Source organism: Microchirus variegatus (genome assembly GCF_963457635.1).
Source record: "Microchirus variegatus genome assembly, chromosome: 3".
In the NCBI taxonomy this organism is placed as follows: Eukaryota; Metazoa; Chordata; class Actinopteri; order Pleuronectiformes; family Soleidae; genus Microchirus; species Microchirus variegatus.
This window is the reverse complement of record NC_139804.1, coordinates 6,814,277-6,841,760: the sequence shown is the minus strand read 5'-3', so window position 1 is coordinate 6,841,760 and position 27,484 is coordinate 6,814,277. Positions and strand designations below refer to the sequence as shown.

At 39.2% G+C, this 27,484-nt stretch overlaps 1 protein-coding gene across 2 annotated transcripts; it reads right to left on the bottom strand.

Annotated features, from left to right (window-relative positions):
- Window positions 1-2,677: 2,677 nt before the first annotated feature.
- On the bottom strand, window positions 2,678-27,118 carry LOC310924791 (capZ-interacting protein). 2 transcript variants are annotated; one of them, XM_083886627.1, is made up of 6 exons: window positions 26,999-27,118; window positions 8,419-8,499; window positions 8,257-8,316; window positions 7,824-7,892; window positions 6,107-6,313; window positions 2,678-4,205 (listed from the first exon to the last, which is right to left on the bottom strand). In XM_083886627.1, the coding sequence occupies exons 1-6, from the start codon at window positions 27,002-27,004 to the stop codon at window positions 3,744-3,746; spliced, it is 885 nt and encodes a 294-aa protein (XP_083742753.1). In that variant the 5' UTR covers window positions 27,005-27,118; the 3' UTR covers window positions 2,678-3,743. The 2 variants fall into 2 exon arrangements, with proteins under 2 accessions (XP_083742753.1, XP_083742754.1); XM_083886628.1 differs by lacking the exon at window positions 26,999-27,118 and adding an exon at window positions 23,942-24,003.
- Between the last annotated feature and the right edge of the window lie 366 nt (window positions 27,119-27,484).

Genomic DNA, 27,484 nt, shown 5'->3' with positions numbered 1-27,484 from the left:
TCAACATTCCCTTGAAGAGCCTTTACTTTCTTTTATGCCAGATGACTCACTTCCGTACGTCATCTCAGGATCAACATGAGTACAAAAACATCCCGGTCTTCACAGTTAGAGTCCCGTTCCTGGGAATGTTCTCCACTTTCGATTTGCATTAGAGTTATAATTTAAAGTGAACTGTTATTGAGACAAAGTGAGAGATTATATTTCTCGTGACACCCTTGATTGCCAAGATCTTTTCCTTTTAGGATTTATTTTTAATTTATTTATTTTACTTTCTTGAAAACTCAATGTTTGCAGTGTAAACAGTGCCTGATAGATAAATGATGCAGCTTCAGATTTGAGCAGGTTCTAAAAAGCACAATATGAATTTCACATCATCATCAAAAACACCTAACAAGGACGGTGTTTGTTACAGACTCCAGATTATTGTGAATTTAATCCTATTATTTTCTCTGTTTTTACTGATATTACTTAATATCAATATAATTGTTGTTATTATTATGAACAGGCCTCGCTAGTATTTCTCTTGTTGTGCAGAATCTAATGTTTACACTGTAAATACATATATATGATATATCATGGATATATGATTCTATTTTCATCATTTTAATATTTAATATTTTAACTGTGTTAATACATCAACTGTTTATCGTTCCATATCAAAACAAACACTTTTATTTTGAAATATCACGACAAATGTTATCATTTTGATGTCTTTTTCACTTTTCTACTGCTTTAATATCATTAGCTTTTAAAGTAATTGGTTAAAAGATGAATCAATACAGATTGTGTATATCAGAACAACTGACTTTGAGTTCGCGTGGTGTTATATTTAAAAGCAGCATTTTAGTGTGACGTATTTATTTATTTATTAATTCATTAATTCATTTAATGTCTTTATTTACATTTCAACCAGTTTCTCTTTCTCCTTGGGCGTGTTGTTTCTACCAAACCCTACTTTTGTATAATGACTTACTTTGCATATTTATTATTAACATAATCTGTTCAATGTCCTGGAATCTTATTTTGTTGATTTACTTTTTTTAAACCCTATTCTCCACTTTTAGTCTCTCTTATCCACCTATTCTTGCTTTTTATTTTAGAACATTTATTTACTTAATCATTTGATGTCTTTATTTACACTTTTACCTGTTTTTTCCACCTTGGGGGTGTTTTTTCTACCAATCCCTATTTTTGTTTAATTATATATTTTTACATTATAATATATATTTATTCAATTTTTGTCTCTCTTATGCATCCATTTTTGTTTTTTATTTAATTTAATTTAATTTAATGTGTTAACTGTATTTTTCTCTGTGTGTATGTGTGGGAGAGGGAGGGAGGGTGTGTATATGTGTGTTTGTAAAGAGCTATACAAATAAAGTTTGACTGTTCAATAATCTAATAATAAACAAACTGACATATTTCATTGACTCACCCGTTCATTTGAATGGGAAGCTCCATCGTTCCCGTTCGTATGAAGCTGTTTCATCTCCATGTTGTTCATGTTGCTCTGTTTTCTGACACAAGTCCGAACCCGGAAGTGTCAGACACTTTTAATGTGAACCCTTATCAGAGTGAAACCAAACTTTCCGCGGGACCGTGAACGTCACACTCAGCTGCGGTTTAAAAAAATAAAAATAAAAGCCCGAATGAGTCGTGAATGAATCAAAAACAACAACAGCAGGAGACTCTTCGGTGAATTCTTCAGTTTCAGAGTTAAAGAGGAGACACAGAGGAGTCTTCACCTCCTTCTTCTCTGCCAGGTGAGACTCCTTCACGCTGTGACGTCAGCAAGGTTGAGAAATCATCACGATGATGACACAACTCTTCTGACACATTATTAGAATTCCAGCATAAAGGTGGGATTCTCAGTCAGCTTTACGGTAAAAATAATATTAAAAAAAAAAAAAATGCGTGGGCAACAGAAAGAAAAACCAAAAAAAAAAAAATGTACAGTTTGTATTTGAGAAATCGTTCATGTGATCCAGCGCCCCCTCTCTTCTCCTCCGGGTAAACGCCTGCAGGTATATTTGAGATGAAATATTTACACAGGACAACAAGTACGGAAGAGGATTAGGGCCACATCGGGTTTAAATTTAAATTTTAAATATAACAATTCTGAGAAAAAAAATCTGAATTTTGATATAATTCTGAAATTAAAGAATCTTTTAAGAAATAAAAAAATCAGAATTCTGACTTTATCTCTGTTTTATTTTTTTTTGTTTTGTTTTACATTTAGCCCTTATCCTGATTTAAACTGTTATGAAAAGGTAAAGGAACATTAAAGTATTCAGACATTCTCAGATTGTGTACCCTGGCGTTTACCTACATCCCCACAATATTTCATCAAAATCTGTTTTCTTTTTCACTTTCGTTGACACAGACACAAATAGACAAAAGTGTATTTTCGTTCCCTCCTGAGTTGACAGAACATTCTCCGACATAAACTGCACATTTGAAATTGTTAAATTGCATTTTCAGGGGATTCAGATGCAGGTACATCATGTCCAGTTAATCTGTTATTACTTCACGTGGAGGTCAATAAATAAATGTAAATGATGACCACAGGAATAGATATTAAAAATACCATGTGTTTTACTTATACTTAATGATTTTAAAGGTAGTGTATGTAAACACAAAGGTCTCACATGTAAATGAAGCACAAAATTAGAAAATATCTCATAGTAACTTTTATTATTGGCCTCCAGCACATTCATGATTGTCCTCAGAAAATAATTTACTTTGAATATGTTGCACAAAATGACACCAGACTAAAACATCATAACAGACACGTGTAGCATTAAGGTTTTCCTTTAACATGAAGCTGGGATTTAAAAAATGATAATGCAGATAACGTCCGCCAACGTAGCACAAAATAAAATAAAATAAAGCAAAGTAGAGCTCATTTTCACACTAAGTGATTTAGTAAGATGTCTGTACATTTATATATATCTGCTAATATTTATATATGTGGTGAAATCTATTATTTTCAGAGTTCTATGACATGTGACAGTGCACTGTTTTCGTAAATGTTGTAAAAAATAGATTTTTCTCTACTGAATCGTAGATACAGCGTGAAAAAACCCACAGCTGCTGCTCTTAATTCTCCACAACTGTTCCCCAAACAGCCTGAAGAGGGCGATATAGAGACTTAGAAGAGGTATTGTGACATTCTTCACACTTTCACTTGTCACTTAACAAAAGGTTCAGCCAATAAAATCAACACCTGCTGTGATATCACAGGTGCATCTCACAATTTGAGGGCCTTTTCTGGCTGAAAACAAGTTTGTAAAAACACTCGCACCAAACCCCATTGAGAAAATCAACAATTTTACATCACAGCACACAGGAATCGGTAATCCACCGTTGCCTCCATGAGTAAATTTAAATTTGTTATGTTGTGATGTCAGTGTTTAAACTGCTTTGTTCTCATTGACCTAAGTGACACAAATTCACCAAAATGAGACGACAGGAGACCATCAGCTGCTGTATTCACATGAGCTAAAAACAATGATTTTCTCTATGGGGTTTGGTGCTGGTTTACAAACTTTAGTTTTCAGTCAGAAAAGGCATAGATTTTATCGAATAAACCCTTTATTCTGAGGCTAATCTCTGTTTTTTTTTTGTTATGTGGATCCATGGGAACAAACCACAATTGGTAAAGTGAACTTTTAACACAGGAGCGACTCTGTTTAAGGAGGACTTCTCTGAGTCAAAGCTCTGAATAACTTATATATTGTGTTTCACATTCTTCGGTCACATTCCTCCTCCTGACTCATCTCCTCCTCCCTGTCCTCCGTCTCTCTGTTGTTGACCTCTGTCTGTTGAGCAGGACAAGGCTCTAAAGGTCGTCCATCCTCCTCCTCCAAAGCCTCTGAGCTCCGGGCTCGTTGTGCCTCCTCCTCCTCCTGCTGCTCCTCCTCTCCTCGTCTGCCTCCTCCTCTTCCTCTGTTTGCTACCTTGTCCTTTGTCTGTTCACAGTCTCTGTCCCTGTCTCCAGCTCCTTCCAGCTGCTGCCCACACTCGTCGTCGTTGTCCTCCTCCTCTGCCGGGCTGCTGAAAACCGGTTCCTTATCTCCATTTGCTACGGGGCAGTTCAGTTCACACGGGGACAGAGCGCTGCCAAAAGCTCCCGCCTCCTCTCCGGCTGACCTTCTGTGCAGCCTCGTGGGCGGACGTCGCTTGAATGAAAGTCGTGCTCGAGTCTGAGTGGGGGGAAAAAAATGAGTATGAGCAAGCAGAAAATTCAGTTTTAGGAGGGTTTGATGGCAGTGATCGAATACAACACCCATACGTATACTTGTATAAGTGTAAAAATATGTTCTTTAGGGCAAGGGTCTTGCTTTACGGAGGCCGACATCTTGCAAGTCACCTTCGACACTCGGGAACCCTTTTTAGCTCCAGGTAGAACCTTTATTTTTGGAGGGTTCCACCAAGAACCCTTTTAACCCTTTAAGGTACGCACCAAGAAAAAAGCAAAAGCATTTTTTCTTTTTTTCTTTTATTTACTTATGATAACAATAACGTGAAATTAGACCCTACAGTATTTCAGATACAGGCCTCTACCAAACGGTTGAGACGTCTGTTCATAATAAATCTGGTTTGCATAATTCATAAAGTACAACATTCAGAACAAGTCACATAAAGTGTGAATTTTTCTATGAGATATAGCGACTTAAATTGTGGTCGACCAAATGGTTGAGTAGTACCTTAAAGGGTTAAAAGGGGTTTTAAAGGGTTCTCTGGATCAAAATGTTTTTTTACGGGAACCGTTATTGTTACCAAGAAAAGGGTTTTTTCCAGAAGCAAATGGTTCCAGGTAGAACCTCAGCCCATGTAGAAGGACACTTTTGGAACCCTTATTTCTAACTAGTGTACAACAGAAACTTAAAAATGGAAACAAGAAAGAACAAACATCCTTTCTGGTATTTCAGGGCCACCGTAGTTTCCCGAAAAGCTTGTGAAAAGGACAGATGTGTCACTACCTGATCTGTACCGGACGCTTTTGTAGAGCAGCTACTCCCTTTTTACTGCTAATGTATTAATTAAATACACTAAAATATCCATATTGTTCTACTTAAAGTTCTTTAATAGAAATAATAATAATAATAATAACTTTGATTTCTAAAGTGCCTTTTCGTATGATCGTCATTTCACTTCCTAATATGGAAACGTAGGACAGTATGTAGAAAAATTAACATATAATTAAATAAACACATACATAATTACTTAATAAAGAAATCAATTAAATAGATAAACAGGCAGGCCAATAGTTGTGGTTTCACCTGTCGTAAAACACATTAATTTCACAGAGTAACGACTAAAACACAACAGGAAGTAGCCGCACTTTGCACCTACGTGGAAAATAATGGGGTTTCCATGGCTATTTTTTGGGATTAAACTTCCTCTCTATTTCTTACAACCTCACAGCAAAAACAGATCGAAAAACAATCTTTTTTCGTCAATATATGTCGCACATGTCATATAAACTAGTACTTCCTGTGCCTGTATTCCAAAGTAAAAGCACTTTAGCGGTTCACTTCACCTGATTCCATTCATTTTAACAACGATTTATTGCGAAATATTTGCAGAACCGACAAATGTGCAGCTTCACACCGAAGAGTCCTGATAACAGTTGAGTTTATTTAAGTATTTCGAGTATTTAAATGTAGATTTTATCGTTTTTACAATGGTACGTTAAACATACTGGACCTTTAAAGCTGCAGTATGTAACTCTCAGTGATTCATTAAGTCATTTGACTCAATGGGTTTTGAATCTAACTAATTTGTTAACAATCAAAAGTGAGACATTCCCATTAGTTTCACAAAGTTTCTCTTTTAAATATAAACACAACGACTTAATCTCTGCTCCGAGTCTGATCACCTGTGCGTTGGAGCGCTGCACAAAGTGGTAACCAAGTGCTCTTAAACTAGGCTAATGGGATTAAATCCTCAATCCTCCCTCTGCAGCAGCGTTCACACGCGACAGCAGCATCTTGCAGCAGCAGCTTAGCTAAGGCCTGCTTAGACACCCGCAGAGAAACACGTCACTGGGTACACGGACCATCGGCCGTGACGTCATAGTGTGAGAAATTAAAGTGGAAACCTTGTTGATGCTGGACAGCGTGCTGCCCTCGGCCGGGCTGTCGAAGCAGACGGGATCCTCGTCCTCGCTGGACTGACGCGACGCTCTCAGTTTGGGGCTCAGCGGGCTGTGGGGTGCTGTCGTCGGGGGCGACGGCGACGGCTGCAGCTTCACCTCGGGGCTTTTGGGCGAAGGCAGCAGAGAAGTGGGCGACAGGGCGAGGTTGGCCTGCAGAGAGGAGACAGTGGTGGGATTATTTAGCTTTTCAGATGAGAAATATCCACTCGGTTAGTTAGAGTGAAAATATGATTTTTTTGGCTTAATTAGGCCTTTTAGTATCATTCCCACCTTTTAGTTTTCTTTATTTATTATGTGTTATTTTGCTTTTTATGTAAATTTTATTCTAATTGGGTTTGTCTGTTATGATATCTTGCATTAACTTGCATCATCTACAATGATACCTTGGACTTTACACTGTGTTTTTAACGCACTTTTTAATAGAATCTTACTGTAAGACTAACTTGTACAGTTCAATCATTCTTCTTAGTCTTCATATGTATATTTAAATCTTGTGGCGTTAGATTATATATTTAATCTCCATTGCTTCGTCTAAAATGCTGCAATTTCCCACTTGGGGCTGAATAAAGTTTATCTTTATCTTTTTATGGATACTATATACACACATGTTCACATTACTCCAATAACAATAATGCTATGCAATCATAATAGTATTAATAAATAAATCTGTTCAAACAACAAAGTGGATGCACAACAAAGTTGAGATTGTAGAAAATTAGGCTAATTTTAAACTAGGATTCAAATTGCTCGCATTATACTGTTGTTATATTTCATTATAGTTGTTTGTTTGTCTTCAAAAACACCCAGAGTTTCCAGATACAGAGATTGTGCGTCTTACCTGCACAGGAGAGAAGAAGAAGAGGGAGAAGCGACAGCCTTTCTGCCCCATGTCTGCTCACACTCTGTGTCAAACCGTTAACTACAGCAGTGACGCTGAGTCCGAGCCCGAGAGTGGCACATAATCCCATCATCTCATTAATCTGAGCAGATTGTGCTTGTGTGTGTGGCATCAGAGAGGACAAGCCCTTCCCTTCTCTGTTTGTCAGCACCAGTGCAGACTAAACAGCAGGTGGCAGTATTGCTTCAAATATCTGACTCTCCCGACTTCACCCTCTCTCTCTCTCTCTCTCTCTCTCGAGATCATAAAATCATCATCATGGGTTAGTTGTTCAAAAAAATGTAATCCAGATTAAAATTATCCAGATTTGAAAATCCCATTTTTTGCTATCCAGGATCAGTAATCCGTCTTACTTTTAAGTCGGTTTTTCTAAGCAACATTGGATTGGATCTGATCCAGATACACAGTTTTCAGGATTAACAAATCCGGATTACCAGCTATGTAAAAAACAGGTAGAAGAGCCAACATTGGGTCACTTTTAATGTTCATTTTGGGACGAAACGCAAAACGTTAAGATCCACTTCCATTTATAATTTCTTTTATGACCCTTTTATGATGCACCTGAGCAAACTAGGATTGGATTACATGATATGATCCAATTTCAGAATCCTTCTTTCCCTTTTGAACAACCCATTCTCCAGATTTGATCCAATCCTATATCAAAAATCCGATCAGATTAGCTTTGAACAACTGGTCCCATGAGGTCATTTTCCTCAAACAGATTATTATTAAAAATGTGTGTAAAAAGTGTGGCACGCTGACCTGCAGTTTCTCGATGATGGACGAGTTCTTCATCTTGAATTTGAAGGGATTTGGGGAGACGATGGTTTTCTGTCCAAGAGGAGACAACAGCAGAGATGAACTCAGTAAATCAGCACTCATTTAAAGCCTGTGAAGCTAAAACTGACCTGTTTGTTTTAACCCCACTCTATTTTATCAAGTTTCTCAACCATTTTCTTCTTCTTCTTTAGATTCAAACCACTACTTTAAACCGTTATTCATGTTCTACATTCTATAAAGTTCATAGGAGAATAAGAAAACAGTGCAAATATTGATGAACTGAGTTGTGACACACTGTCTTGACTGTCTTGTGAGGCTGAAAAAGAAAATGTGATGTAAATCGAGGCAAAATCCAGGTTTTTGTGAGTCAAAGAAGATTCGAGAAGAAACCTGGATCTTGTGACTTTAGACTCACGTCTGATTCTTCGTTATTGTGTAACTTCAGGGAACACGGAGGTCTTCCTCGGAACGAAAACTGCAAACAAAGTTGAAATAGTCTGTAAACACACACACACACACACACACTTGTGTGTTTTACATGTGAGATTTATTTATAGACGTATAAAAGCGGCGATACCTCGTCGGTGCCGGGCATTGGTAGAATGTGACCTTTGAGTCTTCCGGCCAGCTCGGCCACAGAGGGTTTGGATGGAGAATCCTTGTGGGTTAAGGAAAAACAATCAATAAATCAAGTGAAAATAAACTATATTATTATTCACTGTCTGCATACACGTACACAGAGAGGTGCAACACTGTCTTTACTTTAATCTCTGCACATCAAAGGGAAAACTTAAAGGCTCACTGTCCTAAATTTACATCGTCACAGCAACAATAAAAATGATAAATAATAAAAATGCATTTCCACATATTATGATAAAAATACAATCGTAGATTTTTTGTATGGAGTTTGGTGCAGAAAAAAAAAGGGACATAAACTTCAGTTTATGGGTGAAAATGGCGAGAAAAAGTGGTGAAAACATTCTTAACATATTGTAGAATAAAGCAGACATAGAATTAAGAAGCTGAAACGTTTGTTAAATGGCTATAATCTGTCCTTCTTGGTGGCAGTCGTGTTATTAGTGAAAATGAGAGTCTTTCAAGCTGGTTTATAAAAATGCCAGTCATTGTTGAAAAGTGTCAAATACCTCTAAAAAAAAGAGAGGAACTAAGCGTTTAATCAGATCAACGTATTAACATCACAGTGTATGTTTGTGTAGATGGTGAGAGATTTCAAATGTGCGCAAACTGTGACCACACAAGTGAAACAGGGCAAAAGCTGTAAATGTCATAAATGATTTCCTTTTCACACCTTTTTCTAAAACAGGAAAAGACTCGAGTTTTATATATATATATATATATGTATATATATATATGTATATAATTGCAGTTCAAAACTCTTTAACTCTTTAGCTCAAAGTTCTTAATCACTGCTCCCAGAGTCTGCTCCTTGGAGTTCAGCTTTGATGAATCAAATTCATTAAAGTTACATTAAATTAGTGTTGTGTTCAAGAACGATGGTAAAGAAGTCGATCGCTCATTAAGCACTTCGACCTGTGGGGGGCAGTGTTGCACCTCTCGGTGTGTGAGACAGTTATTAGAAGAAGAAATTCAACGTTGACATTCCAGCAAACTCCGACCTTTGTGGGGTCTGTCCCTTCACGGGAGACCTTAACCAATCACAGAGCAGTTCTGATTGGTTAAGGCGTTTTTCCTTCATTTGCGTAATAAGCTTTTGCTCTGACTGGTTTTGTCTGAAACAGAAACACAACAGCACAAAGATGGAGGTGTCTGTAAAGCATGGCCCTTGAGTAGAGGTCATATTCTAAAGCTAGGAAGGGATTATACACTTTTACAAATCATAATTTATGGGTAGTGTATGCAATTGCTGTGGATTAACCCTCCTGTGTGTTACACACTGGAGCTTTAACTGGACAGTGTTCAGTGAGTAAAAGACGTACAAAAAAACACCAAAAAAACCAAAAACACCTGCGTGTGAATTCAGAAATAAAGGGTGCGTTTCACTTCCCTGTTCCCTCAGACAGATTGAGTAACAGATCATTGGATCTGCAAACAAAAGCAGTGTTCACTTCTCGGAGGAACTCGTCTTTTTTTCCGCCTACGTTCACGAGTTTGGACACAGGAAGTGAACCCCTCTCGTTCTCTCTCTCTGCACAGCTGTTGAACATCAGCCTATGACAGCAGGGACCTGTCCTTGCAGGCCTTGCACTCTTATCGCTCCTTGGCTCCTTCACGTTTCTGTCTCTCCCACTTTTTCCCAGGCTGATTGTTGCAGACTTCCCTCCTCTGCTCTGCCCTTTGATGACCACTGACTCACTGACTCACTCCACGTATCTGCGGACCTAAGTGATAAGTTGGCTCGCGGCTGGAATGCGCACCAGCACATCGGCCTCGAAAAACAAACAACACTGCAGTGTCCAGAGGATCTGGAGTGAGAGTCTTTTAACCAGAGGAGGAAAATGCATAATATGCTGCTTTTTACGATCAAGTACTCGTTAGGTAAACTACCTGTGTATTTCTATAGCTACATCAGCAACTACAGCACCAGGTTTAACGCTCTTCTTTTTAAAACTCTTTAATACAGAGTGTATTGCGTTGGTACGGCCTGTGCACTTCTGCACTTTTTTACACTAGAGTTGAAATTGTCTCGTCTATGCAGCTATGAACTCCCTTGAAGACGATATCTTGTGTCTTAATGGAACCTTCTTGGCTAAATAAAGGATTCAAACTGTGCCGACTAATGGCTAACTTTGAATGGAGCGTCTTCAAACACAGTCCAAATGTATTGTGGGTCCATTTCTTAGCTTTGCTAGCTTAGCTAGCAACACCTCTGTGGGTCCGTTTCTTCGTTGTGAAAGAAACATGTTGCTGTTTTACATTTAGCCTTCTTGAGAGGTTCAAATTAAGCATTTTGTAGGTATGGCCTGTGCACTTCTGCACTTTTTTACACTTTTACTAGAGTTTCATTTCTGAAATTGTCTCGTCTATGCAGCTATGAAGTCCCTGGAAGAAGATATCTTGTATCTCAATGGGACCTTCCTGGCTATATAAAGGATTTAAACTGTGCCGACTAATGGCTAACTTTGAATGGCGCGTCTTCAAACATAAGCCAACTGTATTGTGGGTGTGTTTCTTAGCATTGCTAGCTTAGCTAGCAACACCTTTGTGGGTCGGTTTCTTAGCTTTGCTAGTGTTATACCCCTGAATAGGGGAAGACATAACTTGAGTTAAAAACAAAGGCGACTGTTCAGCTCTCAAGTCAGTATTTTTAATGACTGAGAGCGGGTCCGATAGCACCCCCTACAGGGTCTATACCAGAAATGCCATCATTAACTGAATTCCACTCTCCGTCAAAATAAAACTACTAAATAGCAAAATGTTAATAACATATAAATAAAGATTGTGTCTCTTTCTATATCACATTGTAACCACTACACTAGCTTAGCTAGGAACACATTAGCGGGTGCGTTTCTTAGCTTTGCTAGCTTAGCTAGCAACACCTTTAAAAACTCGTTATCCAAATACAGCAACAGGTGCTAACCAGGTCAAATCACATTAATACGTTTGTACATTTGAAAAGTACCATCGATCGTACGTCGTACAGTGGGTGAAACCAGATGAGATAACAACATTCTACGTTAGCTATTTAAAGGTTTTGAGACACTGTTCTCTTGAAATAAGCTTCACTCTGTCGTTTCAGGAGCAGGAAAACCAAATATTCTGTGTATTCCTGAAACCAAATTGTCACATGTCCTCACAGATTTGTCTTGTTATTGTTTTTTAACGACAAAAAAAAGAAAATGAAGTCAGCAGTCAGAGTCATTTTATACCTTGGGGCTAACGTGGCAGGCGTATCCACAGCAGAATATATATGTGCTTTTAAATGAAAGAGGAGTAATGTGGACGCCGTCTGATCTGTGCAGGCTCCCATACATCATCATGTCTGCACTCACAGATCTGTGTTGTACAAACACTGCTTGCGTAACTCCCTCCGGCTTTCATGCTACATCTAATTTCCATCCTCCATTTATTGACCACAAAAAAGCTCGCGCTTCTTCTCACAGCTGCCAATCCTGTCACATTTCCTGGGCGTGTGTGTGTTGTGAGTGCGTTCCCCAGCTCCCTCCCTCATCACAGATATCCACATTTTAATCACTTGCTTTATTTTTCTTCTTCTCCACATGACCTCACCTCCTTCTGCAGCCTCCGCCCAAAGTCATTACAGCATCAACTGGCTCTGCGCTCGTCTTAATCCACGCCGCAGCCCCCTTTTTCCTGCACTCTCTTATCACGTCCTTGATAAATAGTAATCACCGAGGTCCACTCACCGTCCACACTGCGTGTGTGTGTGTGTGTGACCTCTAATTGTTTAACTCTTTCCTGTCTTTGAAAAACCTCCGTCAGAGCATGAGCTCCAGTCACAACAATGCAGGGAAAGGAAGAGAGGCTTTGTTTTGGTTCAAATGCGTCTCAGATGTGTTCAGGTTTTAACATTTTTCTATTGTTGAACGGTTTCTACAGTGAAATTTAATGTGAGGGAGCATTAAAGGCTTAATTATCAGGATTTTTAGTCGTAAGAGTCCTTACACAAGTATTAATGCCCTTCTCTGAGTGAGTCCTTATCTTTAAGGAGCTTCTTCACACAGAATAAAAATAACTTAAAGGCGCCATACGTAAGAATGTGGCCAAACTTTACCTGTAACTTGCAACCCGTGGTTGCTCGGCAGCTGAGACTCTACTGACTGCAATGATTGGTAGATGGCGGTAGGTGGCGCCACATGCCATGTGGTTTGAAACATGATTTCAAAACATAAACATGATTTGCAGTCTGCAAAATATTTTTTTTAATGCAAATATTTTGGCTGTACTTTTGTTGTTGGTGAGTTCAGTTTGTTATATGAACATTATTCCTGAGTCTCTGTGACATATTAGGAGGATTTTTTACGGCCAGTTGCTTAAGATTTATTACATAATGCACCTTTAACAGCCAAATACTGTACTTTCCTGACTCATAACGCACCTTGGATTGATTAAAATCTGTGCATTATATTATTGTATTATATAATACTGTATTAACCCTTTTCCAGCCTTGTTTTGCAAAATATTTTTTTTAATGCAAATATTTTGGCTGTACTTTTGTTGTTGGTGAGTTCAGTTTGTTATATGAACATTATTCCTGAGTCTCTGTGACATATTAGGAGGATTTTTTACGGCCAGTTGCTTAAGATTTATTACATAATGCACCTTTAACAGCCAAATACTGTACTTTCCTGACTCATAACGCACCTTGGATTGATTAAAATCTGTGCATTATATTATTGTATTATATAATACTGTATTAACCCTTTTCCAGCCTTGTTTCATTTTAAGTAGAGCGACTTTTTCCAAGACTAAACTTCATTTTATGGATGTGATTTCAAACATAAACACAGAAATCTCCAGTAAAAACCAAACTATGGGTCGTCTGTGTCAGTCTGTGGCAATGACTGATGTAATAAAATGTAATTTTGCTCCTGTCTGGTGATTAAAAATGATAGTATTGTACGCAATCTAACATAAATAAAGTGAATAAATAAATAAATAAATGTGACTTCTGTTTAGCTTTAAAGACGTATATTTTTCAGCAATCTTAACCAAAATTTCCCATTTGATGTGAAAAATGTGCTTTAATTTAACAACTTGAGTATCTTTCACTGTAAAAAAAACATTAATATCTGAGTTGAGGTCAAATGATTTGACCACATGATGTCTCAGTGCGATGATAAAGGACGCAAATTATTTCAGTGAGCCATACAAGGGCCTGTGGTTGGATATCAGTAACTCAGCTGGGACCCCGAGCTGTGTGAAAGAGTGGGAAACTGTGGTTCACTGCAGGGGAAGAGCGGCGTAAACTCTATTTCTGGGGCTCTGAAGCCTGGGAAAAAAAAAAAAAAAAGAAGGAGTGTAGTCGAGGCGAGATCAGAGTTCAGCTCGCTCTGTAACCCCCTCTGCTCCTCAGAGAAAGCGTCTCTGGATACGCTCGACCACATCTGAGAACAAACTGTAATCTGACATATGGACGAGTCGAGCGTGTCTAAACAAGGAAATGTTAAGGGTGGGAGTGAAAATGCTTCTTTAAGTAAAACCTCACCCTCGTGATTGAGGTTTTTTTTTAGAAATGGGCTTGGGTCGAAGCTGAAAAAGAACCGACTTTCCTCTAATCAGTTCCTTTAAGTTGTAGGTTGTTTTTTTTACAGCTCTTCATAAACATCCTCTCACCCCAAAACATATTTTCTCATTTTGAGTTGTGTAAATTCTGCAACACTGGCAGTAGAACAAAAATAATTGTCAAAAAAAATAAAGTCTGTATTAATAAAGTGGTCTTGAATAATAAAATGCTGCTTTAAACTACAGAACATTTTCTATTTTACAGCCTTCAGGAGCAACTTGCTCAAGGACACTTTGGCATGCAGAATCAAACTCACAACCCTCCATTTGAAATACGACCCTGCTCTACACTTAGAAATAAGTGCTAAGTAGAACCATATATGGTTCTTCGGCTTGTCCTCATAGGAGAAACCTTTTTGGCTGCAGGTAGAACCTTTTTATAAAGGTTTTACCTGGAACCCTTTTGGAGAGTTCCACCAAAAACCCTCTTAAAACCCTTTATTCAGGAAAGGGGTTTTAAAGGGTTCTCTGGAACCATTAGTGTTACCAAGAACCCTTGAAAAACCCTTTCTTCGGGAAAGGGTTTTTCAGAAGCAAATGGTTCCAGGTAGAACCTCAGCCCTTGTAGAAGGACCCTTTTGGAACCCTTATTTCTAAGCATGTACCACTGATCCACTGTCACCCAAAAAGAAAATCATAATGAGCTGTGAGCAAAAAAAAACCCAACAAACCTACTATTTATTCAACTAAACATAATGAAATGTAAAGATTTAAGAGATTTCAATAGCATGAAAGTGATGTAAACAGCTAAAAATGGACAATTACCACCAAGTACAAGTAAAAAACCTGCGGGAAAGGCTTTCAAAACTTTAATCTTGCAACCATTATTTGTCTTAATTTAAAGGTTTTCTTAGTTTTAATCCCCAGGGCAGATTAGAAAACATAGAAAACATAGTTCCTCAAAAGTACCACCATTATGACCGATGTTATAAAGAAGTACAACATAAAATCTCAGGCACAAACATTTCCCAGGAGGCCGATTTACTCCTAATAAGATCATTTATTTTTTTAACTGTTTTCAGCCACACAGCAGCTATAGGACCAGAAGTGGTACTTTAAATTATTTATTATTATATGTCCATGGTGAGACAAAAGAGCCAAAAATCCAAACACTAGGAAAACACTCGAGGAAACACGAGGAAAACAAACACAAGCCGTCAAGGACGTGTGCTGAAGTCTTGTGTGTGACTGTAGGTTAGGTTGACGAACAGGAACAGGAAGTGGGCGTGGTCGGGTAAATGGAGGGAAAACTAAACAAAGACCAGGAACAGGAAGTGGGGGGAACAGGTGTATTACCAAAGAAAGCAACAACTGTGCAAAGAAATACACATGATGTCAACAAGACAATAATAAAACACGAGAAAACAACCTTTGTTTTCATTTTCAAGTAGTAACATATATATATATATATATAGTATGAGATCATGTCAAGTAATGTGTCATGTTATCGGACCCATAAAAATTATAATAACGCTAAACTTTAAAAACAGACGCACACATACGCAGTACACAGCTACGCTGGTTATTTGTAGCGCTGCTCTTTTCGTTTAATAAACAGACCGCTCCAGTTCCACTGTAGGCGCGCTAACGGCGCTAAAGGAGCTAACGCAGCTAACGGAGCTAACTGGTAAAGGGTGCCTGGACTCCGGTGCCGCGGCACATAAACATGACGTCACGTAGGTCTTTTTCCCGGTCAGTCATGCGTTAATATTGACGCCGTTAACGCCGCTAACGCCGCTAACGCCGGTGCCCAGCATGACTAATAGCTTTAACGAATCTCCTTCAGGGTCGTGTTTCCTCCTCCAGAAGCTCACGCAAGGTACCATGTGGTCCACAGTGCACAATTTAATTTCCAGTGTGTGGATTGAAACACGAGGTCAGACATCACACACACACACACACACACACACACACACACACACACACACACACACACACACACACACAAAGCCTGCTCTTGTCTTGTTTCGTGTGATTCCCATTTCCAGAGGCAGAGGAGGAAGAAGCACATGATATTATAGACTCAGTATCTGCCCGATATAACGGCGGCAGCACGTGGAATCTACCACGGAGCCGCTAGAAGATGACGACCGTGCTTTCGTCTCAATTCTCCTGCACCGAAGTGACGATAAACAGAGCAAACCAAAGCGCAGCTGTTCACCGAGGTTCTTCAATAAGCTCGCAGAGTGTAATGGCTTCAGTGTGAGAGCGCAGAGACTTGTTTTGTTTTCATAAGTCAGCATGTTCTGCTGGGGGGGGAGCTCCCCTCTGTCTGCACTTGTTAAGTGGTACGAGAGTCGACAGGAACCTTCCCACTCGCCGCCTTTCCAGGAAAACATGATGCGTCTTTGGACCGAACCACCTCTGAATATCTCACTTTTCCACTACCCTCACTGGCACTGAGTGTGTGTGTGTGTAGAATTGGCCCCCTCAATCACAGAGGGATGAGGTAAATGGGATGCACTCATGTAAGAGCCATTCGCTGCCGCTGCCTCATGGGAAATGGGTGGTGCTGCAGAGACTTAAGACTTGCACGTATTGTAGGGTGGAGGCAAATAAAAAAGAATGTCCAGATATACTGGAGGCGGGGACGGATTACTGAACAGGGTTACAGGGGCTGAGGCCCAGGGGCTCTTCTATACCGATCTCTTCACTACTACATTATTCATCCCAATTTGTTCATGAGGCCCTGAAGCCAAACACTAGTTAACATGTGTTGTCTTTTTAGGGCTCCTTAAGTTGTTATCCATGCCTGAAGTCTTTAAAGGGCTCCACAGTCTTTATTAGCCAGGTGTTGCCTGACAAAAGGAACATTTAACTAAAGGTATAGGTCTTAACTAGGGTTATCTGTTCTTGCAATTTTCCACTACAGTTGTAGCACGCTCCTCAATACACAAGACTCCTCTGTTAAATATTGAGATTTTAGACATTTCTTTTGCCAAATTATGGAAATTAACGGTGCCATATGTAAGAATGTGGCCAAAAACGGTTACTACATCCAAATTCAAAATACCGAGGTCTTTTAGGTTTCGTTTTCTGACGTAACTGGCAACCCGCGGTTGCTCAGCAGCTGAGACTCTACTGACTGCAATGATTGGTAGATGGCGGTAGGTGGCGCCACATGCCAAAACATGATTTCAAAACATAAACATGATTTGCAGTCTGCAAAATATTTTTTTTAATGCAAATATTTTGGCTGTACTGTTGTTGTTGTTGTTGGTGAGTTCAGTTTGTTATATGAACATTATTCCTGAGTCTCTGTGACATATTAGGAGGATTTTATGGCCAGTTGCTTTAGATTTATTACATAATGCAACTTTAACCTTTCTTTTTAACTGATCTACAGTTTGGTATTGTTTGGTTGTATTCTTGTATCGGACGTCACGCTTGTGACTCTTATAGCGACGACTCTCTCTGACCAATCGGTAGCTGGCAATCTGTCGACGTCAGTTTTTAGTATCAGCTCAGCTCAGGTTACCAGTTACCAGGTACAACTGGTAAGTGGAAAAGCAGCATTAAATTCCTTACATGACAAAAGATTACATGGAGGCCACTTTTCCCTTTACTAGCTCATAATCCATCCCAGGATACAGGGAAATGAAATCCACACAAATTCACAAAGATATGTTTTGAAAAAGAAAAATCCATAATGTGTAAACGGGGGAGAATCAGCTGACTGTCATGAGTGGAGCTGGTCTAGGTGCACCCAGACCAGACCGTACCATTACTCCGGAAACCCGGGAAAGGATGCCAAAGAATGGAACCATTGGGGTGTTTATTTTGGTACTATTCCTGATGGAAACAACTGAACTGAACCATTACAATCAGTGGTAACACGGCTTAAGTTCTGTTTACAGATCTGGCAAAAATGTGGACCATAAGTAGAGTCCACTCCTTAAACTCAGTCATCACAGTAATCCTGCATACTGCAGCTTTAAATGTGATCCAAAAAGACTCACGACGTGTTTGAACCAACACAGCAAAACCTTCAGAGAAGCATCTGCAGGGGATTCTCCACGGTTGTTCTGCTATTCTCATCCCATCTGCTCCATAAAGACAAAACACCTGGACATGGGCTCAGATGGTTGATGTGGAGGCAGAGAGACACACACAGACGTCAGGAGATAATCATCCTCTGAAGCCTCGCACCTTCACTACTGCACAGAGGCTGAGGAGCCACAGGGTTTGGCATTCATCCATTCATCCCAGGGAGACTTTGTTTACTTTATACTTTCAAATATTCTGCTGCATTGTGGGAACGTGGAGGAGCACGGGGCTGAATCACAGCTCACTGAAGACCAAAATTCCATTTTTGTCCACAGCCAACAGACTTTATCTCACAATGTCATGACGTGTGACAGACGAATGACACACAGACATGAGATTAGATTAATCCACAGTGGAGCAATGAGAAGCTTGTAATCTGTCTCACAAATGTAGAAATACTGACAACCAAAAACCGCAAAAGCATCAAGACGACAGACACTGAGGTGGAACCATTGTAGAACCTCAGCCCTTGTAGAAGAACCCTTTTGGAACCCTTATTTCTAAGAGTGTATAGGGGAGCGGTTTTGTACATTCACTTTAACACCACAATATAACTGGATTTATATTCACAATAACAACATAAAGTCAGCAAATGTCATAAAATGGTATAATTACTGTATTATACAGTAATGTGTTGCATTAGGACCATAAAATGTGACGACACTGTAAAACTCTAATCCACGTTTGTGTAGATTTTAATTCATAATTATATAAAAGTCATTAAATCACTTCTTTTTCTTCTTCTCCGGAACTGAAGAAGCCCAGAGGTGAAACATCTACACGTCCATGTGCGACTGATTCAATGACATAAGAATAATTCTTCAATGTCGTTTTACCTCAGCATAGCTATTGTGGTAAAGGGTTTGAAAACCTCTTACAAAAACTAGCAGGTTTAAAGAAAAGGTCAGAGGTCATGGTCCTGTTTCCTGCCTCTCTGTATCATAAACTACAATAATCTGATTGCCAGCTGCCTTTGTTTAACAAAGCAGTCAAAGCTAATTAGATTTTTTGTCCATCATCATACCAGGTTCACCCAGAAGATTAATATAACATGTTCAAACTTGTCGCCAAGTGTAAAACACATACACACACACGCACACTCTCTAAATGAAAAAGCACAGATGATGAAATCAAGAAATACTTATCGTCTCAATTAGGGGAGTGACAGATCTTGGCACAAAAAAGAAAGAATTAGAAGTAAAAACCTGACTGTGAGAAAATGCACAGAACAAGCAGCTTGCAGCACTTATTGTGTTTGCACTCCTTTCTGCCAAAAAAGGAAACAAAGAGCGTGGATCGACGCCAAATTCAGATGAGGGTGGTTTGCAGAGGTTCGAGCTGCATGACTTAACTGTTCTGCAGGGAGATCGGGCCGCAGGTTATAAAGTTATGATGCTGCTGTTGTTGTTGTTTTCCACTGGTTCTCACACAACAATAACACGTTCTGCCTCACGTCCCATTCCAACATGATAATTTTTTTAGCTTCTTTGACGTGACACAATGTAGCATTTCAACCTTTAATTAACAAGATTATCTTGATGGTATACTCTTAGAAATAAGGGTTCCTAAAGGGTTCTTCTACAAGGGCTGAGGTTCTACCTGGAACCATTTGCTTCTTTCCCGAAAGAAAGGGTATTTCAAGAGTTCTTGGTAACACTAATGGTTCCAGTAAGAACCAATTTGATCCAGAGAACCCTTAAAAACCCCTGTATTGGTAAAATTTAATTTCTTAATTGTCTTAGAGCTACATTTGCCCAACACTGATACCCACCCAGTACAGAATATCAGGTCCTTTTTGTATTGTGTCTAGCCTGCACCTCCCTGCCACACCAGCAGGGAGCCAGCTCCCCGATGCCTACAGTAGACAAAGAGGCGTGAAAGCACTGTCTGAAGGTAGTGTCTTTGTCTATTGGAGGACATGTTTACCTTCTCCTTGCAACGAAAATAAAACCTTGTCGGCCGGGCAGAAGTTCTCTATTTCATTCCTCACCAGCAGCAGAGACACTTCCACAACACCCCTTTCCTGAATAAAGGAACCTTATACGGTTCTACTTAGCACTTTTATTTCTAAGAGTGTACATCAAAAACAAACTACAGAAAGAACTACAAAATTCTACTTTACGACATACGTAACAACCTGAAATCATCTTGTCAAGTTGTTCATAAATTAAGTGACAAACTATGACCTCTATGGTTTGTATACAACATACTGTATATGTTTCACGACAGTTGTAACACATAACACTGTTTACCAACTGTAGAGTGAATCCTACATAGTGTTACTTTAGTATAGGACGTGCACAGCTCATATTTTATTTAACATACTTCAAGGAATCCCCTCATTGCTTGCATTAGGGATTCAACTTCCTTGAAAGCAGAACAGAAAGTGTGTTTTCTTTGTACAGATCACAGTGTCCTCCTCACTATCTGCTCTGTGGCTCCCACCCCTGCTATCTCTGTGGGCCACACACACACACACACACACACACACTGGACTGAAACTCAGAGGTGGCAAACACAACCTGATCCCTGATAGCTCAAATACTCAGAGGACGTGTGATGTCAGAATGGATTAGTAACAACTGCACATTTAATCGCAAAATAATACAAAATCCCAATACAACCAAGTGTAATATTAGTGTCTTAAATTATAAGACACTGCAGTAAAAAAAAAAAAAAAGAGGCAAAGCAGTTAAGGAATTAGGAGACTTTATGAAGCATTTGATTGAGTCGTAAAGGTGCAAATGTCCTGCAACCAGCCAAAACTACCTAGTGGTGAAATACAGCACAGTAATAAACCAGTGTGTATTAGTTTCCCACATGACAACATGAACCAGTGATTTGTAACACTGTGCGTTGTAAAGCCGTCCAAGTAAAACTGGGCGATTAAAAATAAATCTGATTTGATTTCAAATGCTTTAGTCAGCATCTTTCTGCACACTGTTAACTTTAATGTAAAGTGATCTTTTGTTTGTAAGAGTCTGGTGAAAATGTTCCGGCTGATTAAGTCCAGCTTTTCTTGACGTCCGTCATTTGTCGTCACACGTGTTTGTCGTTGTGCGTCTCCTTCACACCTAGAAAAAACACGTGTGATGTCAAATGTGTTTCCTGCCTTTAAAAAAATCTGACAGGAGGTCCTCACGTGTCCTCACCCGTGCCCTAAAATAACATGTAAACTCTGGTGAACTGAAAGAACAACAAGAAGTCAACAGAAAAGACGTTTATGATGAGTGCAGCCTTATGTGGCTAACAGCCTGAGGCTAGTTCCACTTTGCCCTTGGCTACGATTATTAGCAGGGAAACTAAATATGTTGTGAAATTGCGACAACAAAAAAGCTGGAACTACAGTGAAAAACATGAAGCAAGCTCTGCAGAAAGTAACCCCGCACTTTCCTTTGGGCAGCAACAGTACGTTTGTGTGGACATTAGCGGTTACTGTAGCATCAGTCTTTGGCATTAGCTACTGTCATTAACAACTACTAAAGTAGCCTATGATGCCGTGTCATCTGTGTGTTTGACGTTAGCAGCTAACAAGATGAGCTAGCAGTGTGTGGCACTCGCAGCTACTGTAGCCAAATGTCATAGCATTGGTGTTTGACGCTAGCAGCTACATAGCATAACACCAAGTCATCTGTGTTTGACGTTAGCTACTGCTGGAACCAAATGTCGTAGCATTGGTGTTTGAGTTTAGCAGATACAGTACATTACAAGACGCCATGTCATACTGTGCATGATGCTAGCAGCTATTTTCATTAGCAACTACTACTCTAGCCAGGTGCTGTTTCATCAGCGTTTGGCGCTAGCAGGGACTGTAGCCAGATGTTGTGGCACTGGTGTTGGACTTTAGCCTCAACTGCAACAAGATGCTTTGGCATCGGTATTTGGTGCTAGCAGCTAATGTAGCCAGACACTGTGGAATCTGTGTTTGACTTTAGCAGCTATTGTAGCCAGACTCTACATGGAAATGTAAGAAGCTACTCAAGCCAGAGTCTGTAACACTGGTGTGTGACGTTAAGCAGAAACTGTAGCATCTGTGTTTGACCAAATGTAGCCAGATATTGTAGCATTTGGCATTAGCAGCAACCATGCAATGACGACAGCTACTGTAGCTAGGCGAACTAGCATTGGTGTTTGACATTAGCAACTGCTGTAGCCAGATGTAGAGGTATCACTGTTTTAGATGTTAGTAGCAACTGTGACAGTGTGGTATTGACATTAGCACCTACTATAGCCAGGTGACATAGCATTGCTGCATTGATTATTGTGCTAAATTTTGCCTAAGATAAAATAATAAAATCAAATTTAAAAAAATGTTGTGCTTTCTTTGGACGGAAGGTACAACATTGAAAGAGGGAATGTCAGAGGAAATGTGATGTGGTTTGCAGAAACATGCACAAACAGGAAGCACAAGTGAAATCTTGAGTTTTCACACAAGTCACATGAGATTCTGGTGATTTGTCAGTATAACAGAAGCCTTTTAATCCCTGAAAAGAATAAGCTGTTTCTGCACACAGTGTCAACAGAGATGGAACCATGACAACAGAAAACAGCAACTACAACACTGAACTTCATGATCAGTTATATCGTAAATGTCAGAGAGAATAAATCTTTAAGTTCAACTCTCTGACAAGCTCTTAATGTGTCGTCAAGATGGTTTCACCCTGTGTCACAAGATGGTAATACTACTGTTCCAAAGGTTTAGATTGATCATAAATGGACAATAAACTGATGTATACTTGTTATTTTTAATGTTTAATTTTAACAAAATTTCTTTTAAAGTTATTTTTATTTATACTTGAATGCAAATTGCACCAAAGGGACTGGCACTCAAATTTGGTTGTACACAATACAATGACAATAAAAGGCTATTCTATTCTATTCTATTCTATTCTAAAACCAAGCGTACGTACAAAACGATTCAGATAAAGTCCTTAAATGGGCCATAAATAGTCTGAAAAATGCCCCAAATTAATGAATATTTATTGATCGGGAGAGACCAAAGTCATGTCAAACACAGAGAGAGAGAGAAGAGGGAAGAAAGGGAATTTCCCACAATGTGAAATTGAGGAACTTGATGCTGGAACTTATCTGCGCCAAAATAAAGAATAATTTGGACAAAGTAATTAAATAAATGTAATAATTACAGCCTTTATAGCGCATTTTTAATGGTTTTGGACTATCAGTTTCTGTTTTATTTAGGATTTCTCCCCGTTTATAGATCAGAGTTTGTGAATTCTCCCATTTATCCACATCAAGTTTGTTTTCAATAAATCCCATCTTTGTGTAGAATGTGGCGTACGTCTTCTTTTGGGTGTGTGCAAGGTTCATAAATGAGGCCTCAGGTCATGTGACGGCTCTTTACAGCATTAGTTTTCCCTGATATTTTTACCACTATAGGACTGATACTGAGGATCAGACACTTCATTACTAACAACAATAACAACAATAGTATGATACTGTACGTTCATAAAGCAAAAGATGGAGAGAGAAAAAAGACCAACTCTTCAGTAAAAGTCTGGCTGCTACACTCTTTAACTTTACTGTGGATTACATAATAATAAATGTGCACACCATATGGTTGGCAACAAAAGTCCAAATACTCACTCCTCTTTTCTGTGGTGTTGTTTTTCCATTAAAAAGCCAAAAAAAAACAAAAAAACACCACCACCCAAAAACACATGGAGAGTCCAAGTCCTCAGGTGCACACACACACACACACACACACACACAGTTTCCAGTTTGTCACCACAACAGCTCATTCCGAGACGCAAAATGTAAAAAAAAAACAAAAACATTTCCACGCGTTAATCTCATTTTAAAGGCTTTACTTGAGGCAGTTGATGCAGTGACCGTCATTTTTCCTGAAGTGAGAAGCACAAAGAGTCGCTGGTGTGTGTGTTTGTGTGTGTGTGTGTGTGTGTGTGTGTGTGTGTGTGAGATGACACCACATCGTAACAGTAACTCCACTTTGACATGAATGCAGATCCAAAAAGGTCATGAAATTGAGAATGTCAGATTGACTGTAAATAAACAGGGAGCGGAACATCGTTTTTAAATGTTGAATCAATCAGTCGATTCAAGTCAAAATAAGCTCCCAGGTAACAACTGAAATGTCAAAACACCTGAACCTGACGGTCAGGATTTCATGTCCAACACTCGAATGTCCAATTTTGTGAATGTGAGGGGGAGAAACTGTTCTATTAAGAAGGGAATTTCAGACATTTAAGATGTTTTTACTGTCACCAAACTCTAAATCATTAGTCAGACAAATGTCTCGCAGTGAAACCTGAACTTCTAGGTTCCTGAGATCTAAGTCTTTTTTTTTTCTTCACCCAGAAAATGTGAAACTCGACAGCAGCCGAACCTGTTTTCGGTGAAAACAGTCTCAAAGTAAAGACATTTACTCGACTTAACCTCGTGTCGCAGCGTGTGAATGAGTGAAAACTGGTGATTAGAAAAGTGCTATATAAATACAGACTATTACCAACTCTTCTTCTTCTTCTGATTTTATTTGGTAGTAACAAGTAACAAAGATAGTTAGAGGAAATGTAGTGGAGTAAAAGTTGCTATAAATCTATCTATAAAACAAGTTGTGTCTGTGACGGACATATCTCGCTCGTCGTTAGCCGTTAAGATTTTGGAAATGGGTTAAGCCTGATGGTGTGCATCCTTGGTTTCAAGTTTTTTGAAGTAATTTTAATTTACGCTGATTTATCACGCTGCACTTTCGCTGATTTATCGCACGCTACACCAGGCAGTGCCTCTGACGGCTATTTTGCAGCTAACTTGGCGAACCCGTTTCCAAAGGTAAGCTAGCGAGGGGGCCGTACCTCCTATGTACCCCGCTTTGTATGTGGCCCGGGGAACATCAAACCATTTTTTCTAAAAAAGGGTTCTTTGTTCCCCGCTGTTCGCCAAAAGGGTCCCATGTTCCACTGTCACATACAAAGTGGGCAACATTTTTGGGAAAAAACGGGGAACATAGGTACGACCCCGCTAGCGAGGCTACGATTAGCGTTAGCGTAGGGCTAACACGGCCCTCTGCGTGGCTGACAGTCACAAAACAGCTAGCTACGCTAATGCTAGATGCTTGAAAATGAAAAAAAAATGTGTTGTGACTAATGAGGTTGCACAGTGTTTGTATTATGTTATCGTTTACGTTCCTTATCATGCATTACCATAACTGAAAAACCTTCTTCAGCTCCCACTATAGGAATACATACTTCCTACTTGCACTGCACTACTATAAATAACACATTTTGTATTTAAAGGTGCCATATGTAAGAATGTGGCCAAAAACAGTTACGACATTCAAATTCAATACACCAAGGTCTTTTAGGTGTTGTATTTTGACGTAACTGGCAACCCGTGGTTGCTCGGCAGCTGAGACTCTACTAACTGCAATGATTGGTAGACGGCGGTAGGTGGCGCCACATGCCAAAACAAGATTTCAAAACATAAACATGATTATATTAACATTATTCCTGAGTCTCTGTGACATATTAGGAGGATTTTATGGCCAGTTGCTTTAGATTTATTACATAATGCACCTTTACGTACAACACTGGAATCACTTTCCCTTCACAGAAAGTGAAACTCATCTAAATCCTTAAATCTCCTCTTTCATCTCGCAGCTTTTTTTCCCCTCTGTCAACAAATGAAGAGAAGAGTAATTTAATAGGACCTGGTCTTAAACTTGTCCTGGAGACGTCAGGACTCGGAGTACGTGAGAGAGAGAGTCTCGTGCTGTGGGGGGAAAAATAATAAATGTGGGCGTTTCTGTTCCCATTCATAACATGACATTAAATAGTTGAGAATGATGCAGAAAAGTCTGGAGGGAACAGGGAGGAGGTCACAGAGGAGAAACACATGTGTGTGGAAGAACCAGAGCAGAAGGTTTAGATACAAAAAACACTTTTTTAACTTTTTTTTTTAATTTTAAAGCACTGCAGTTTCCATTAGGTCACATGACGTATGATGAAACCCATTATATGTACATATTTATGTGTATTTTATATGGTGTCCATATAGTTTATTCTGCATAGCATATTTGATTTATTTCCATTTTTCTGCACAATTCAATTACTATGTATATTTTATAACACCTTTTGCATTCTTGTACGTCCGGTTTCCTTATTTATAGTATTGCTATTTTATTTCTATGCATTTTTGCATTTGTATATGCTTTAAAATGGAAGTTTTCCTGACTTTTCAGGTTCTTAAATGTGAATATTTTCTGCTTTCTTTGCTCCACGTGACAAAGAAAATCATTAAAAACAGAATCATTTTCCTTTGTGGACAAAAACATCATCGTTTTTCCAGGTGTGGGAAACATTTTTCAACACTTTAGGACCAAATAAGTACGCGATTAATTGAGAAAGTTGCAGCACTTTCACACACACACAAGTGTGTGTGAAAGTGCTGTGTGTGTGTGTGTGTGTGTGTGTGTGTGTGTGTGTGTGTGTGTGTGTGTGTGTGTGCGGTTACTTGTTATGAAGCTTTCACCACTAACTGCAAACGTCAGTCACTCTGATGTCTTCATATCACACACAGTTTGTCTCAATATAACAAACTCCAATTATACAACTCAAAAATATCACAATGAATTCAGCATCAAAAAGCAGATTATGTAGAGTAGAAGTCCACATGTTTGTATAATAATCTGAATTTCACTTGTGAAAATTCTTCTTTTAGTTCCTCTCTAAATGTGACGGCAACATTAACAGCATTAAAAACACCCGCTGAGCTCCAGTGGTGTCATGTGTTTTAAAAACACACACCACGGCTGCAGGCGCCAAACCACATGAAATGTGGTGTAAAAACATTTACACCAGTGGATTAAAAAGTCCAGGCTACAACAGCAGTAAGAGTCATAAAGCAGTTACCTCCATCCTGCAGAGCGAGAATCCACACAATCCTGCTTCTGTGTGTGTGTGTGTGTGTGTGTGTGTGTGTGTGTGTGTGTGTGTGTGTGTGTGTGTGTGTGTGGAGTAAACCGTCTGCTGCTGCTGCAAAGACTGAGAGGAACTCTGTGTTTATATCTGGAGCCAAATCAGCCTCATGTACTCAGGAGGAGGAGGAGGAGGAGGAGGAGACAACTTTCACATGCAGTCACCTCCTGCAACACTGTCAAGCCAGCAAAGTGTAAAAGATGTGCTACTTCTGCTCAAGGTTTTCAAAATAAAACCCAGATTTGAGACACTGGAAAAACATGAAATCACATTTTTCAGTTAACTTTGTTTATATGGTTTTGGAAAAGCTTATAATTGGATCAAAACATTTATAAAGGAGTCATTAAAGTCTAAAGTCTGCATTTCCCACGAAAGAATGATTTGAAACAAAACAAACAATTTGACCTACTGCAGCATAAA

Coding starts and splice junctions, on each gene's coding strand:
- LOC310924791 (XM_083886627.1), bottom strand. Junction 8,317..8,418: donor CAATGCCCGGCACCGACGAG/GTATCGCCGCTT, acceptor CTTTGTTTGCAG/TTTTCGTTCCGAGGAAGACC. Junction 6,314..7,823: donor CCATCATCGAGAAACTGCAG/GTCAGCGTGCCA, acceptor TCCTCTCTGCAG/GCCAACCTCGCCCTGTCGCC.